Source organism: Triticum urartu, chromosome 1, assembly GCF_003073215.2.
Source record: "Triticum urartu cultivar G1812 chromosome 1, Tu2.1, whole genome shotgun sequence".
Classification (NCBI taxonomy): Eukaryota; Viridiplantae; Streptophyta; class Magnoliopsida; order Poales; family Poaceae; genus Triticum; species Triticum urartu.
Window position 1 is genome coordinate 50,377,962 of NC_053022.1, and position 16,558 is coordinate 50,394,519.

The 16,558-nt window shown below is 47.8% G+C and overlaps 1 protein-coding gene and 1 long non-coding RNA gene across 2 annotated transcripts; one reads left to right on the forward strand and one right to left on the reverse strand.

Annotated features, from left to right (window-relative positions):
- The first annotated feature begins 861 nt into the window (after window positions 1–861).
- LOC125553984 lies at window positions 862–1,389 on the forward strand. The gene is made up of 2 exons (XR_007304294.1): window positions 862–974; window positions 1,064–1,389. It is a non-coding gene; the product is annotated as an uncharacterized LOC125553984 (long non-coding RNA).
- Window positions 1,390–2,419: 1,030 nt separating this feature from the next.
- LOC125532689 lies at window positions 2,420–15,765 on the reverse strand. Its single transcript, XM_048696648.1, has 8 exons — window positions 15,270–15,765; window positions 15,114–15,176; window positions 14,958–15,020; window positions 14,802–14,864; window positions 14,640–14,708; window positions 14,308–14,565; window positions 14,071–14,177; window positions 2,420–2,621 (listed from the first exon to the last, which is right to left on the reverse strand). Exons 1-8 carry the CDS (start codon window positions 15,747–15,749, stop codon window positions 2,420–2,422), a joined length of 1,305 nt encoding a protein of 434 aa, XP_048552605.1. The 5' UTR covers window positions 15,750–15,765.
- Window positions 15,766–16,558: the final 793 nt, after the last annotated feature.

Sequence of the window (16,558 nt, forward strand, 5' to 3'; positions counted from 1 at the left end):
CTTTATGCTTCCATCACACCAATTTGGACACACCTGCATGCCATTATGCTTTTATTATGTAGGTGTGTCCAAATTGGTGTTATGGAAAAGACGAGTCCTGGGCGACATTGGTGGATCTTTGGTGTGATGAGGCTGGAGCCTGGGCGGCTATGAGAACCAAAAATAAGGCTAACCGAGGGACGGAGGGAGTACATGCTCAGGGAAACCGAAACCACTATCTCCACAAGGTAGTTAATGTATGACTAACCCCATTAAACATTCTTCTTCTTCTATTTACCATCACTTTCTTATGTATGACTAACCTCTGTTTGGTGGTGCAGGAGGAGAAACTGAAGCGGCCGCTCTCACACATGCAGGCGTGGGAGATCGCCCATACGTAGAAGGACCCCAAGCCTGGCGAGCCCAAGTACTACGGCAAGAAGACCGCAGGGAGGAAGAAGGCCTACTCCGAAGCGTATCTGAAGTTACATCCTGACACACCTGACCCCATTGCGACGCCTCTGGACGACATGGCGGTGGTGAGGATGGGGCCCAAGGAGCACGGTCGGGAGGCGGTTCTCGATGCTGTGATCACTCCTAGTATCTCCTACACACAGTTTCGTCGGATCGACCCGAGCCTGAGCCAGCGCACGAGCCAGCCAGTGAACAGTACACAGTCCCTCTTTCAGGAGCAACAATCTGTAAGTATTTTCCCTCTTATCTTCATTGCTCACTTCATTTTCCGCATTTAGTAGTTTTATGAGTTCCATCATGTCATACCGTAGGCCTACCTGGAGTACACACGCCAGGAGACCATGGCGTGGCATCAGAGGCTTTATGAACACCAAGTGCAGAGGGATAGCCAGATGCAGCAGGATTTTTAGGATATGGCGGCCGGCAGGTGTCCTCAGTTCCCTCCAGCACAATGCCCTCCAGCACAACCAGTGCTGATGAGCTTTGAGGAGTTTGTGGCACAGAACGCTGGCCCCTCGCCGGTTAGTTCATCCCCAATCTATTCACCCAAAGCATGTCATGCCTTTCAACACAGTCATATATCCCGTGCACATGTCTTTTCAACATCCAGGGAACAGGTGGATCTACCGTTGGCGGTGGTCTTCGCAGCACTCCGGAGACACGGAGCCCGACCACTCCGATCCACGGAGGCGGAGGCGGAGGTGGAGGCGGTCTTGGCGGTAGCGCTGCCGCTAGCAGTGACGACCTGGGCTTCGGCGGTCTTGGCGGTGACGACCTCTGTGGTGCTCGACGTCCTGGCGCTTAAGCCTTTGGGTCACATTGTGGCGGTCTTGGTGGTGATGATACTTATATGCTTGTGATGTTTCTTATTGTTGTTTGTGAGATTCTTATATGCTTGGTGGTGATGATACTTATATGTTTATGCTTTGCGATGCTTCTTATGATGCGTGATGATGAATTTGTTGTGTGATGCTGCTGGGCCAGCTGTTATGTGATGCATATATTTGTTGTGTGATGCTGTATATATTCAAATGAATTGAGCTGAAAAAAAAACAGAAAAAAGAAAAAAAAACAGACAGAAACTATGCCGACGGCTAGGCTGTCGGCATAGAGCTGCCGTGAGCTCCCAGTAGTAGGTCTATGCCGACGGCCTAGCCGTCGGCATAGTTTCAAACTAAGCCGACGGCTAGGCCGTCGGCATAGGCCTGCTCCAGGAGCTCCCAGTGGCTGCCATGTGGCAGGTCTATGCCGACGGTCTAGCCGTCGGCATAGTTTCAAACTAAGCTGACAGCTAGGCCGTCGGCATAGACCCGCCCCAGGGGTGACGCCTGCTCGCCACGTGGCACGTCTATGCCGACGGCCTAGCCGCCGGCTTAGTTTGAAACTATGCCGACGTCTATGCCGACGGCCTAGCCGTCGGCTTAGTTTGCCACGTGTCGAGCACGCGTTGGTCAACACTTGACGGCGGCCGCCGTTAGGCGATAACGTTGCCGACGGCCAGGGCCGTCGGCATAGATGTAAGGACACCGTCGGGATAGGTCCTATGCCGACGGCCTTTCTATGCCAACGGCCTTCCTGGCTACACCGACGTATATGTTGCCGACGGCCCTATGCCGACGGGGGCCGTCAGCATAGGCCTGTCTCGACGGCCATTCAGGGCTATGCCGACGGCCCTGGCCGTCGGCATAGGGTGCGATTCCGGTAGTGAACATCATTCTGTTCGTACCAACAATATGGATTTATAATACTTAGCAAGTACAAATTTGAGTCCTCGCGGTGTCATGCGTCTGAAGAACTATGTCCATAAATCTGTGATACAAATGTGTAATAAGGAGCAGAAGGCACAAGAATTAGATTTGCACAAGAATAATCTATTAATCTTACAAGTGCAGATTCTATTCAAGTATGCTTCCAGAATGCTTGGCATAAAATGTTCTTGAATGGATATGAAATCAGGCTTAGGTCATCAGACATCAGTTTTCTTCTTCTTCTTTGGCACAAACTGTCGAGCCCATAGATGTTTTCCCCTGGTCATGAACTTGACTCTCATATTCCCGTCTAGAACACGGAATAGTGTCATCTGTGAGTAAAATGTAACGTGCGCGTACAATGGTGGCCTACTTTCGATTGGCTCCTCTACACTTATTTCTTCAATATCTCCATAGTGCCTGTGACATGGAAGAAATTTTTGAAACAAAATTAGAAACTGCATATATAGGCAAAACTAATGAAATGAATTAAATCTACTGAATTTTCTCCTGAAATTCATTTTGTGTTCCCTATTATATCCTTTCATGTCTTTTATGTCAATTATATGTATTATAAAAATTGATCACTTTAACTAGTAGATTTCAGATTTTGCGACGTCTATTGATCGCCTTCACAGATTGAGAGGTTGGAGTGTATGTCTTCACACCTCCCTTTATGAGGACATCACAACGGTTTTACTGGCGCCAAGCAAAGAAGATAGCAGCAACCTGTTGAGCATTTTGCAATCTTCGATGAGGTTATCAGTCATGTTTCCAGTGTGCTGCAAAAGCTCTTAGTGCCTACTACCCTTGTTCGTCCATCGATCTCAACAGCATCCTTCTTGATTGTTGGGATGTTTGCACTCAATTCCAACTGCCACACTTAGGTCTTCCTCTGTCAGCGAATCGTTTGAAAAGCGTGTACAAAATCATGTGCAAGCGTATTAATTAACTTGCATGGCATGGCAAAGAAAAATGCATTGGTTATCAGTCCTTAATTAACAAGCTATGATGTTGGTCATGGATTTCATGGAAGACCCGGATGGGGCATACGGTTGGGACCCCCTTGTGACGCCATTGATATGGACCTCTTCTATGATGTCACCACGATGACTATTGTGTTAAAGTCGGTCATTGCATGTATGTAGTCTTCTGTATATTGTTGTAACTACTTCCTAGCGTTGAGGATCACAACCACTCTCCACGTTGGCCCTGTGTGCCGTGTATCATGGGAGACGTTGGGTGACCGCGGCTATTTGTAACTCTGTAACTCTTGCCATAATCAATACGACAGGACTGTGAGCACTCTCTCCCTTTAGTTTGGTAAGAGTCGCTGAGGGAGTCCTGGATTAGGGGGTCTTCGGACAGCCGGACTCTATCCTTTCGCCGGACTGTTGGACTATGAAGATACAAGATTGAAGACTTCGTCTCATGTCCGGATGGGACTCTACTTGGCGTGGAAGGCAAGCTAGGCAGTACGGATATGGATATCTCCTACTTTGTAACCGACCTTGTGTAACCCTAACCCTTTCCGGTGTCTATATAAACCGAAGGGTTTTAGTCCGTAGGACAACATACAATCATACCATAGGCTAGCTTTTAGGGTTTAGCCTCTCCGATCTCGTGGTAGATCTACTCTTGTACTACCCATATCATCAATATTAATCAAGCAGGACGTAGGGTTTTACCTCCATCAAGAGGGCCCGAACCTGGGTAAAACATCATGTCCCCTGCCTCCTGTTACCATCCGCCTTAGACGCACAGTTCGGGACCCCCTACCCGAGATCCACCGGTCTTGACACCGATAGTCGCCATGGCCTTCGAGGACATCTTCGGCGAGCCCCCATCTCCGGCCATCCCCTCGTCCTCCCTCGGGACCTCTCCTTCCCTTTCCTAGAGCACCACCACTGCCCTCTCCTCCGACCTCGCCCAGTCCTCATGTCTGCACCCACTCCCCCTGTCATACCATCGGCCGACTCCCTCCTCATCTCCTTCCACAATGATCATATCTCCAACCACATAAAATTCAAACTAGATCCGGCCGAGAACAACTACATCAAGTGGCGAACTTTCTTCTACTGCGTTCTCATGCAGTATCGCGTGCAAGATCACGTGGATCGCCCGCCTCCTCCCAACCCTGATGCGGCCTGGCTCGCGGTCGATCATCGCCTCACCCTTTGGCTCTACTTCACCCTGGCCGACTCCATTCTCGAGCTCGTCATGGGCGGCGCCGTCAACGCGTTCACCGCGTGGCGCCATATCCGGGACTACTTCCTCGCGAACGAAGGCGCCCAGTACCTCGACCTGACGCGCCAGTTCCAGAACCTGAAACAAGGAGACCTCTCCGTCTTTGACTATGCTTGCCTTCTTAAGGCCCTCGCGGACGGCCTCACGGACACCGGTCACGCGGTCGAGGATCACGACCTGACCATGCAGCTCCTCCATGGCTTGGATGCCCGCTTCGACACCATCCACACCATCCTTGGCGATACGGTGCCTCTGCCTCCGTTCCACGTCGCTCGCTCCCGCCTGTATCTTGCCGAGTACAACATCAACCTCCGGGCGGCGAAGGCCGGCTCTACTGCTCTCACCATCTCCGGCGGCCTCAACTCCAACAATGACCGTGGTGACTGCGGCGATCGTGCCGACCGCAACGCTCGCGCCCCCCATCGGGCCACGGCTCTAGTGGCAACCATGGCGGCGGTGACCGCGGGCGTGGACGCGGCCGCACTGGTGGCCGTGGGCACGGCGGATCCGACTCGGGTGGTAGCGGGTCTGCTCCACCTCAGCCGTCCCCTTGGACCGGGTACTTCGCTCCATACGGCATGGCCCTCCCCGCCCCTCGCTCCGGTGGTTTCCTCCCAACACTTCCGGTGTGCTCGGCCCTCGTCCCGGCATTCACTCTCAAGCGTATCCACTGATGTTGTGCGGGCCATCACCGCCGCCTCTATCTACACCATCGTTCCAGACCGGCCTGCCTTCCTGGGATCACGTCGCCCTGTTCCAGCACGCCTACAGCCAGCAGAGTCTTCCTCACCACAGAGCTGAAGGGATCCTCGACTCCGGCGCGGCCACACACGTCACCGGCAACCCTGGTAATCTCTCTACGTTTCTTTCTTTTCCAAAGCATAATTCATCTAGCATTATCATCGGTAATGGTGATCGTCTCCCTATCATTGGCATGGGTTCTACCACCCTTCCTCCTTCTAACCTTTCCCTCACCGATGTTCTTGTCTGCACTCATATTGTCAAAGATCGTATCTTTGTCCAAAAGTCATCTACTGACAATAATGTTTCCATTGAATTTAATCCTTCTGGTTTCTCTGTGAAGGCACTTCCAACCCGGACTGCTCTTCTGAAGTCCAGTAGCGCTGGTCCTCTCTACCCGTTCTATGGCAATAAGTCTGTCGATGGCGCTGCTTTCTTCACCACTCCAGGTGACTTGTGGCACCAGCGCCTCAACCATCCGGGCAAAGCTTCACTTGCCTCTATCTCCAAGGATTTTCTTCCAGATTGTAATAACACTGCCGACTCTCCTTGTATGGCATGTCAATTAGGACGGCAGCCCCGTTTATCTTTTTCATCTTCCCACAATTGTACTAGTCCACCATTTCAACTTATTCATTGTGATTTGTGGACCTCCCCAGTTGTAAGTTTCTCTGGTTATCAATACTATCTCATAATTCTCGATGATTACTCCCATTACTCTTGGTCCTTCCCCTTGCGCCACAAGTCCGACACCTCTTCTACCTTACAACGCTTCTTCACCTATATCCTCACCCAATTTCATACTCTCATCAAATGTATGCAGTGTGACAATGGCGGGGAGTTTATCAACACTTCTCTCCGCGACTTCTTCTCGACCAACGGTATCGTATATCGTATCTCTTGCCCTCACACTTCTCCGCAAAACGGCAAGCCTGAGCGCATGCTTCCCACCACCAACAACGTCATACGTACCCTTCTCATTCACGCAAACTTACCACCTCCCTTTTGGGTTGAGGCCCTACACACTACCACACACCTGCTCAATCGCCGCCCCTCCATCAAGACCACCCCGTACACCCCATTTTTCCTCCTCACCGGCGTGCATCCTCGTTATGACCACCTCCGTGTGTTTGGTTGTTTGTGTTTCCCCTATCTCTATGCCACCAGCCCTCACAAATTAGCCCCTCGCTCTACGCGTTGTGTTTTCCTTGGCTACCCATTAGAGCACAAAGGGTACCGCTGCTTCGATCTACACTCTCGTCACGTTATCGTTTCTCGACACATTACTTTTGATGAGACTGTTTTTCCATACACACCCCCGGTCACAGGAGCAACTACCGCACCAGATATCGCCCCTCCCACTCACCTGTGCATGATCCCCTCCGGGATCCACGCCCACCCACCAACCTCGGACGCCAGCGGCTCCACGCGATCCGCCTCACAATCTGCTTCACTGCCCGCCTCTTCCCACGCGTCCGCCCGTCTCCCCACCGAGCTGACTGGGACGGCCCACCCACCTCCCGCATGCCACGCGCCCTCCCCGGGTTCACCCTCACTAGATTTTCCTGACCCACCTGATCCTGCTCCCCTTGGGTCGCCCACGCCTGCTCCCCTCGGATCGCTCGCGCTTGCTTACCTCGGATCTGCCGCCCACCCCGCCCAGCGACCCACCAAATCTTCCTCGCCCTCCGTGCCAGCCACTCCTAGTCCTCCACGTTGTCCTGTAGTCCCTGTTGCTCCACCTGTTAATTCACATAACATGACAACCCGAGCCAAGCGGGGCTTATCTCAACCATGCCGTTTATTTTCCCTCGCGGTCACCCCTGCCATTTCTCCTCTTCCCTCCTCTTACAAAACTGCTCTCAAAGATCACCACTGGCACGACGCAAATGATTAACGAATTTAATGCTTTGCTAACGAACGATACTTGGAGTTTGATTCCTCGTCCTGCAGGTGTTAATGTGGTCACCGGGAAGTGGATTTTCTGTCACAAATTTCACTCCGAACTGCAGCCTTTTGAAATGCAACTTGGCTTGGGGTCCGCAAAAGAAAAGACATTGCACTATCCATTTAAAAAATTTCTATGCATAGGAACCTAACCATGGAGAGAGAATTTTTTAGTACATTGACGGATCAACAACATTAAGATAAATTTTGGTCTCTTTGTGGAACACATCATTGATTATTTTTTTCTGCTTTGGGTCAATTTGCAAGACACTCAAGCGATGACAACAAGAATTAAAATGTTTGGAACCTTACTGCTCCGGTAGAGTAGTCGACATCATTGGAATATTCCGCTCGACTCGACTCCACAAAGTGTTTAGTTAATGAAGCCAGATTTTTGGAAAAATAGATTGTCGTCTAAGAGAAAGAAACACACTATGACAAAATACATGCCATTATGGACCACATGGGGAGTGGAGTTTGGTCACAACTTAATGCTTTTACCTTTTCATACCAAATTATATGAAAGCTCTACTTTTCCAAATTTACTATTAATTATGCATCACATACCTATGCGTAAACTGTTCAATGTTCGTGCATCGCACCATCCGAGGCGACATGGTAGGTGACCATTCCGGCCCACCAAACACTTTTCACTACAACTCTCTGATCCTCGCTGAGTGGCAGCCAGAGAGCTCACGAAGCTCGAGTACGGTGTCATCAACGCTCTTCATGTGCACCTCATTTCAATAGCGAGTGGCGCACCTACATTTGGCAGCTGGGCGACAAGGAGGTCCTAGTTCCGGACGACCAAGTGCCAGCGCCGCGTCCGGTGCCCTCCTATGCTAGTGGTGCTTTGTGGATCTTAAGTTGACACCTCTCGCGGGTGGAGCTCTAGCGACACGATAATGTGGCAATTAACTTTGAAAGTTTGGATGGAGCACCATCTCACTCCTCTCGGCTGCTAGCTAGTAGTGTGTGTAAGTATGCACCCAACGTCGATGTTGAATTTTGGTGCTTTCGACCAGGATGGTAGTCTAGATCTAAGACGGTTTTTGTAGCAAACTAGAGGTCCGCACTTGGAGATTTACTGGTCGACATTGGGTCTCATGGTTGCAAAGGTATAGTTGCTTCCTTATTTTGTTGTGAAGGCGTGGGGTTTGAAAGCCGGGTGACAGCCCTGGATGGTGGTCACTGTAGTGTTCTGATGGCGAATCTTGCAATGTGGAGTGCTAGTTGGCTGCTAAGGCAATATAGTGGTCTTCTTGACGATTGGTCGTTGTTTGTGGGCCGTCTATGATGCCTAGATTTGGGTGTCATGTTTACCAGCAGTCCCCTTCTCTCCTTTTCAGGGTGTAGCGATAGGCCTTTAGATGGATGGGTGTCGCGGTGCCCTGAAGATAGCTTTGCTTGATAGTGGTAAGTGCAGATAACGACGATGTTCTTGGACATCAGTGTCTTCCCCGGAGGCCTCATTGAGGTTACATGATCATCTTCCTCAATTTTCGGGTGAAAAATATTAACCCGGATTGTCGGAGCAGCGCTACAGCCTCGTTACATTGTTGGAGGCGTCGACCTTCGAACTTTTGCTCCTAATCTATGGGTCTATGTGTGGCTGTGAGGCAGTTAGTGGTAGTTGTGATCACAATGTGGACTTTCCTTTGGTGTTTGCAAAACAACCCATTGTTTTTCTCCTCCTTTATATTTTGTCACCATTCCTCACCGTATGGTTTGGGCGATATTCTCTACACGCCGATGGTATGACACCCATAGAGCCAAGGCAAGAGTGCAGGGTCTCCTCTTCGGCGATGGGGACGAATGAGTATGCAGTGTGATTTAGCCTTCTTTGAAATAGAGGTGGGCCTATATTGCTTTCCTACACACACACACACACACACCAAGTTCTTGAGAGTGATTTTTCAAGGTTGAGCTCGATAGTACCTTCTATCTATCTTGTTCGTACCAGATTCCTTTCCCTCGAGATCTCAACCATGACCTGCGATCTATTGTGATTAGCAGCAGTACCTCTGTCACATATGTTGTCTCCCTGCATTCTCTCTCTCCCCCTCTCTTAAGAAACTTCAAGATTGTCTCTTATTCCTTCCCTTTTCTCTCTCTAGTCTTCTCCTCTATCTCTCCTTTGTTCTCTCTCAGAGCCTCCTCCCATTTCTCATCTATCTCTTTTTTTAGAGAAAATGCAATTTCCCGACTTTATAGATAAAGCCAAAGGAGATTCACAACACCGATTACAACCATTAAAGAAGTCTCACAAGTTGTCGAACAACCAACAACCAACAAATCCCACATGAACAATTCAAAAACGACACATAGGCCAACAACCAGGTACCAAAAGAAAACTAGTAAATGATGATCGGATGTCCACTAAGCTAGAGCCTGCACCCCTGGTGATAGCGAGTTCGATGTAGCCCTGAAGCGAGAGCTGAGTAGGTCCGTGGCGTCGATGTCGTAGCTCTTAACCAGGTGCCTCCACTACTGCATTAGTGTAATGGATCTGAAAATAACATTAGCTGGTTTCGACGGGAACACATGCTCGATGGTAAACTTATTACGAGTAGTCCAAAGAGCCCAACTGACAGCAGCAAACCCAAACTAGAATATGCATCTCAATGGGCAGATAATGCACTAAAAAGCGGCAGTAATTGAGTAGAAACCGGTTGGAGCCCAGCTAACCCAGCCACGACCGAGTACAACTTCACAAGAGAATGACAAAGTCACATGGAAACATAATATGGTCAGAATCTTCTTGCCTAGAGCATAAATAACAAGTAGAATCAGCTTGAGCATTATGCTTCCTAATTTTATCAACAACACCAAGCTTCCCATGGATGTCTTGCCAAAGAAAGGTCTTAATTTTCAGTGGAACACGAGCCCTCTGGACACCCATGAACTTAGAAGAACAGGACCTAGCAATAAGACTATGGTAAAGAGATTTGACCGAAAAAATCCTGAGGGGGGAATGAGGCTAGACCAGTGAGTCCAAAATCTCCGAGAGTGTGAGGAAAGTGGCATCAAGCTTATGCCATTGTTCCAACTCTACAGGAGATAGGGAGCAGCTAAAGGCCAAATTCCAACCAGAATTAGTAAGATCAAATATAGTAATATCAAGATTACCACAAAAAGAGGAAATGACCAGGAAAGAAGAGCAAAGATGGTGGCCCGTGCCACCAATCAGACCAAAAGTGACTGGATTTCCCATCTTTAACAATAAACTTCACATGAGATTGGCGAACATCTTTGATCTTATTCAAAGCTGCCAAAATTGAGATCCATTATCATGTGAAGCCAACAGATCACTAGTGGAGGGAAATATTGTGCTTTAAGAATATCAAACCAAAAGGTCCTAGCGAAAGCAAGAAGAATGCACCACCACCATTTGACAATTAAGGAACAATTCATAATAGATATGTTAATAATGCCCAGGCCATCGTGGCTTTTAGGCTGGCAAATGATTTTCCACCTGACTAATTGATCCTTCTTTTTATTGTCAGCTGAATTCTAGTAGATTCTGCTATGATGCTTATAAAGACCAGCGTGTGTACCCTTAGGTAGCCTATAAAAACCCATAAAGAACATAGGGAGAGAGGGAAGAGAAGAGTTGGTGATGAGAACTTCTCCAACAACTGTATTATATCTACCACAACATGACATAACCCTGTTGCCCACCTTAAGAACAATGGGGGCAATGTCTTTCGTACACACTTTAGAAGATGAGGGGGAGCGTGAGCAGAAACTTGGCCCTCATCTCGAACATTGGTCTGAAAGGCTTTACTTTTGGGGTATACCTCAGTGAAACCACGCGGACCCAATCTGGCGCACTACACCAATTCCTCGTATGAACTAGGCCAATCTAGACAAAGAATCTTCATCCACATAAATAATTTTTCCAATGATCTCACCAAATGGCATCAAACACGCCTTGTTATGCACGATCGAAGGAACATCATTTAACAAAACACAGTTATCCACGAAGTTGCCAAAGCATCGATCATCGTCCCAACCTTTTTGAAAAAAATATATAAGCTAGTTCACTGGAAGCGTAAAACTAGTGCTCTTAGATAATATCTTTAAACTTTCCTGAGACTGGGAAATCAATCCCAAATTCTGATTGTGAAATCTACTTTAACTACCAGTCCTAACCATCCGGACCCCATTCGCTTAGCTCATCCGCAATCGTCTGCAGGGTCACATAGCAGATTGGACCGAGATGAGAGCAACGTAGGATGTATGAGGCGCAACCACAACCATGTCCAAACCACCATCCAAACAAAAAACGCACAACCTGGCAGGCCTAGTCTATATTGCTTAATTAAAGGAGGTTTGGAGCGATTAGTACAACCCACTGTGAGGTGGCCTTCGACATAGCAAATAAGGCAGAAAAAGAGGAAACATACAACGGGATTCGGAGTGACCCGGCCTATGACATGCAAAGCATGTGAGAGAAGGACAACCAGAGCTATTACCAGAGCCACCCACCGGTGGAGCAGATCCAGAGATTGGTAGAGGCGGGTGAGGATTCCATCACCATAGCCATCAGAATTGTCATTCGACCAAAATTTACTGAACTTCTTTGGCCGATTGTTAGGAGGGCATTGTGCAAGCCAGCAAGGTGGGATTTGGGATGGAACTGCCCTTGGAACCCATAAACACTGGAAGGAGGAGCAAGCAGAGCGGCATCCGTAGTCGACCGAGAAGCATCAGCATGGGGGAGGGGGGGCACGGCGCCCGATGCTGCCGCCTCCCAGTTATCTAGGGCAGACGAATCTGAGCCCACCCGTTGAGATGGGATGGGTGAAGAAGAGGAGCGAGTTGCCGCCATATTTTCCTCCTGATGTGCCCAGTACTCCTTGTACCACTCTTATTCCTGAAACCAAACCGGCGGTGTGCCCCACGCCTCCCGCTCCTTGGTAGCACGCTCGCGAGCCTCCTTCCCATGCTGCAACTTAGCCCTCAACTCCGCCTCAGGCACCACGGAGTCCACAAGTGGCCTCACCAAATCCATCAAGTTCCCTCTTGCTGTTGGTGTTGCGGTCCCCCAACTAGCCCATCTTTAGCACCTCGGCGAAGGAGCGGTCAGAGGTGGGGGTGGAACGATTTGGATGGAGCGAGGAAGGAGGTAACCAGATCTAATCTTGCAAATCTTAGCGCAGGAAACAGAAAACCCTAGGATTAGGACGACACAAGCTCGACGGGGCCACATATACCCACACCATGGGCCAACAAGATTAGGTGGGACAATTGGCTGCTCTGGGCCACTCACGGGAGAAATTAGTCGAAGCCCAAAAGGGAGGGGGGAAGAATAGCCGAAGCAGTATCCAACCCTTGGACAGGGTCACCACCCTGCGTAGAGCCCACCAAGCTCCTAGACGAGCCCACCATCTCACAAGCTGACGACCGGATTAGGGTTCCGTCCCATAAGTAGCAGAGACGGACGCAAAAGGCGTCGCTGGCCCCCTATCCCGCATCGACATTGCCAACGAGGTGATACCCACACTAGGATCCAATGAGACGAAGCACACATGTGAAACCGGGTTAGAGCCAAGCAAACCAGGGGAAGGAGTAGGATGAAGTAACCTACGAGCGCGGCGAGATCTGGGCGTCACAACCACCCAACCTCAACCCCCTCCCCGCCGAGACGAAGAGCTACGAGCACTGAGTGGCCACCAGGTACGAACTTGCAGAGTCAGATCGCAGCGCCCCCCAGGTCACGCAGTGCCGTCGCACTGTCATGGGAAAAGGCGAGGGGGAGCTACCAGCATTCAAAACATCGTCAACATCCAGATCCAGTGCCTAGAAGCGATTTGTGAGAGACTGCACTAGAGAACAGAGAGCGAGGGAGGGGGCAGGGAGGGCGGAAGGAACCGGTGAAGAAGGGGAGGAGGACGAGCCACAAGGAGATCCCGGAGCGGGGAGGCAGGGAAAACAAGAGAAGGGGAGGGGGCGGGTCACCGGAGTAGGGAAAGAGAGGGGCGTCAGGCGAGGGGGAGCAAGAGAGGGAGCCATCCTCACACACCACAACTCCACGCTTGACCTCTCTCCTCTATCTCACATCTTCTTCTTCTTCTTCTCTCCCCCATTTCTGCTCTCTCACAACCTCTATCTCGACTGCTCACATGCTGAGAGGGGATGGCGCATTCTCTCTCCTTCCATTTCACCTATGTTCTTTCTCACACACACAACCTAGTCCCATTTCACCGTTGTTCTCCCTTCCTCACACACACACACACATCATAGTCCCATTTCATCTCCTCTCTCTCTATCTCTCATTTTCTTGTCCTTCTTCTCTTTCTCTCTCTGTTGCACACACGCCATGAAGCAGGAATCTTGCATGGAGCATCTGCTTGTGTTGTGTGGGGAAGCTCATCACGTGAGAATAGTGACAGAAGATGCCAAATAGGGGCTTGGTCAATGCCTGGTAATGACGCAAGAGCGGTCAGACGTGGGCTCGCGGTGCTCCCAGCTGCAACGATCATGATGTCAAATAGACAGCCATGATAGCAGGTACCGTGGAGCTTGACCTACAATTCAACTTTCCACAAGTTCCTCCTTCATCTTCACTTTGGTGAGTGCTTCGACGTCTCCAAGCTCCGCATTTTCTTGTTTTACATTTGTTAGCTTGCTCTTGTTTGCTGCCCTATAAGTTGTTTCCTCGGCACTTTGTATCTTTACTATAGCCGTTTGGAAAATTAGTAATTTAAAGTCAGACTCAACCAGCCTATTGTCTAAAAAGTATTTGTATGCATCACATCAAATTCTCGGGGTGTATATGAATGAGTGCATACGTTAGAAATTTGGTTCACTATTTTCCCGCTGACTCCTATATTACACTGCTTATTACCCGCAATCAATAACCATACCACTCCCCTAACAAATAATGGTGAATTTACATATGTAATAAAACCTGAAATGATAGGCATACCTCATAAAAAATTCGTGTAGTTCATCCTTGGTCAGTGGATAGCCATTAGAAAATGTCACGAACAAAGTTCTCTCATTAGGTGGAACATCAGATAGGTGTTGCGTGATCTGCAGAGAAATATATTATTATTTTCTCTGCAAGCTATGAACTGCACTAGATATTTTGATGAAACCTATCAAGTCTTATTGGAATATAAATGAATGAACATGCAAAGAATGATCAGGGACGATAAGTTACTGCATCATTATGGTTCTCTCTTAAGCTCAACTTATCCAGCAATGTGACCAAATGGGAGGTTGGCTGATAATCATGTACTTCGTCCTCTGTATCATGGTGGAGCATACGACTCGTTTGAGGATGGATATTTCTTGAACTTGAGACTTCTCCATGGCACATTTGACTTGTTTGAACACGGATATTTCTAGAACTTGTGCCTTCTCCATGATGCTTCGAATTGTTAGCATACAAAGCCTTGATCTTGGTAAGAAGGTGTTTCTGCATATAGATGATTTTGCTGAATCAGAAGGAGTAGAAAATACTTCACAAATTATTAACAGATCTTTCATTACTCTCACCGAGCTATTAGGAATCTGTTCATGTGATGATTCTCCATTGGCCTCTTGGTATAGATCTGTCATCTGCATAGATGATAAAGCAAATCACAAAAGGATAAAACCTTGTACTAGTAACAGATCTGATCTTGAATAACTAAATATGAACACTAGTCTTACTGAGATATTAGGAATCTGTTCATGCAATGATTCTCCGTAGGCCTCTTGGTATAGATCTGTCATCTGCATAGATGATAAAGCAAATCACAAAAGGGTAAAACCTTGTACTAGTAACAGATCTGATCTTGAATAACTGAATATGAACACTGGTCTTACTGAGATATTAGGAATCTGTTCATGCGATGATTGTCCATAGGACTCTTGGTATAGATCTGTCATCTGCATAGATGATAAAGCAAATTACAAAAGGGTAAAACCTTGTACTAGTAACAGATCTGATCTTGAATAACTAAATATGAACACTTGTCTTACTAAGATATTAGGAATTTGTTCATGCGATGATTCTCCATAGGCCTCTTGGTATAGATCCGTCATCTGCATAGATGATAAAGCAAATCACAAAAGGATAAAATCTTCTACTACTAACAGATCAAATCTTGGATAACTAAATATTAACCCCAGTCTTACCGAGCTTGCAGCAGGAACCCGATCAGTCCTGGACTGTCCATAGGCTTCTTGGCGCAGGTATGTCATCTGATTACGGACAAAATTCATCTCTATCATTTCTCGAAGATCTTCTAAGGCCTCATAACAGATAGTATTGAGGTAGAGAGAAATTCCTTCAATAGCTTGGTTCTGAAAGTCACTTCTTGGTATAAATCTGACCTCTGAACCACCGAACGCAAAATGGAGAACTTCCAGAAAACGTTTTGCAGAAGAAACAATTGCGCGAAAATGGTTGTCACCAAGAGAGTATATGTGCTGAAGGTAACCAACTTGGCCATTCCCTTGTTGGAGCCACAACCAAAAGGCAATTATCTCCATGGAAAGGGAAGACTCAACTTGAAGACCAAGGACCAAACGAAAGAACAACACTCGAAGTAGCATATAGGAAGAATTTGAAGCATTATTCAGTGGATCTGGTGCCATGGAAGGTGTGGCAAGCATACAGGAGTCTATAGAAGAGTTGCTAGTTTTGAATCAAGAAAGACATACGGGGAAGAAGAAGGTAGGAAGACTAAGGTATGCGGGCTTGCTTATCATTTAAGTAAATCCAGAAGGTTCAAGCGGATGTTAATTGACAAATTAATGCCTCCCAAAGTATGCGTAGAGGATAGGCAGAGGCGACAAAAAAAGCAAACTGTTGACAGTCTATACTAATTAATGGCAGCCCCATTATAGCCATACTTGCCAAATAACTGCTGATTTTCTTTTTTTGCATGGGTCACCTTTCTGGTAATCTCTACTGTACAAAATCACCAACTATATCACGAGATATATAAAATATATATGGAAATATTCATTATTTAATGCTATTTAAAGCGCTTCTATGTATATACTTACATATACATAGAACTGAAAAAAGACGCATGCAGTTTGCACTTTGTGAAAAGCTACCCACTTTATGTTGGCAAATAATATATGATCATTAGTTCTCTGATCCCTGAGCTAATGCCTCATCTTTAGACTTTGTTGTTCCATAATTCCTTCTTCTCACAGCCATCAATCCCATCTAATCGCCTAGATGTTTTTCACCATCTGCGAAGATGGAGAAGACTAATGGAAACACTCGTTGATTAGCTGCACAATGGCACGGTGTGTGTGTGTGCATATGTGCTTTAGCTCATGAAGAGTTCAGTGAGCATATCTCGAGAAGTGCCGCTGGTGACCCACGGGAATGGCTAATGGAGTTCCAGGATACCGTTAACTAGTGAAGAGTTCATCACAAGGTGCTCATTATTTTATGGGCAATCTGA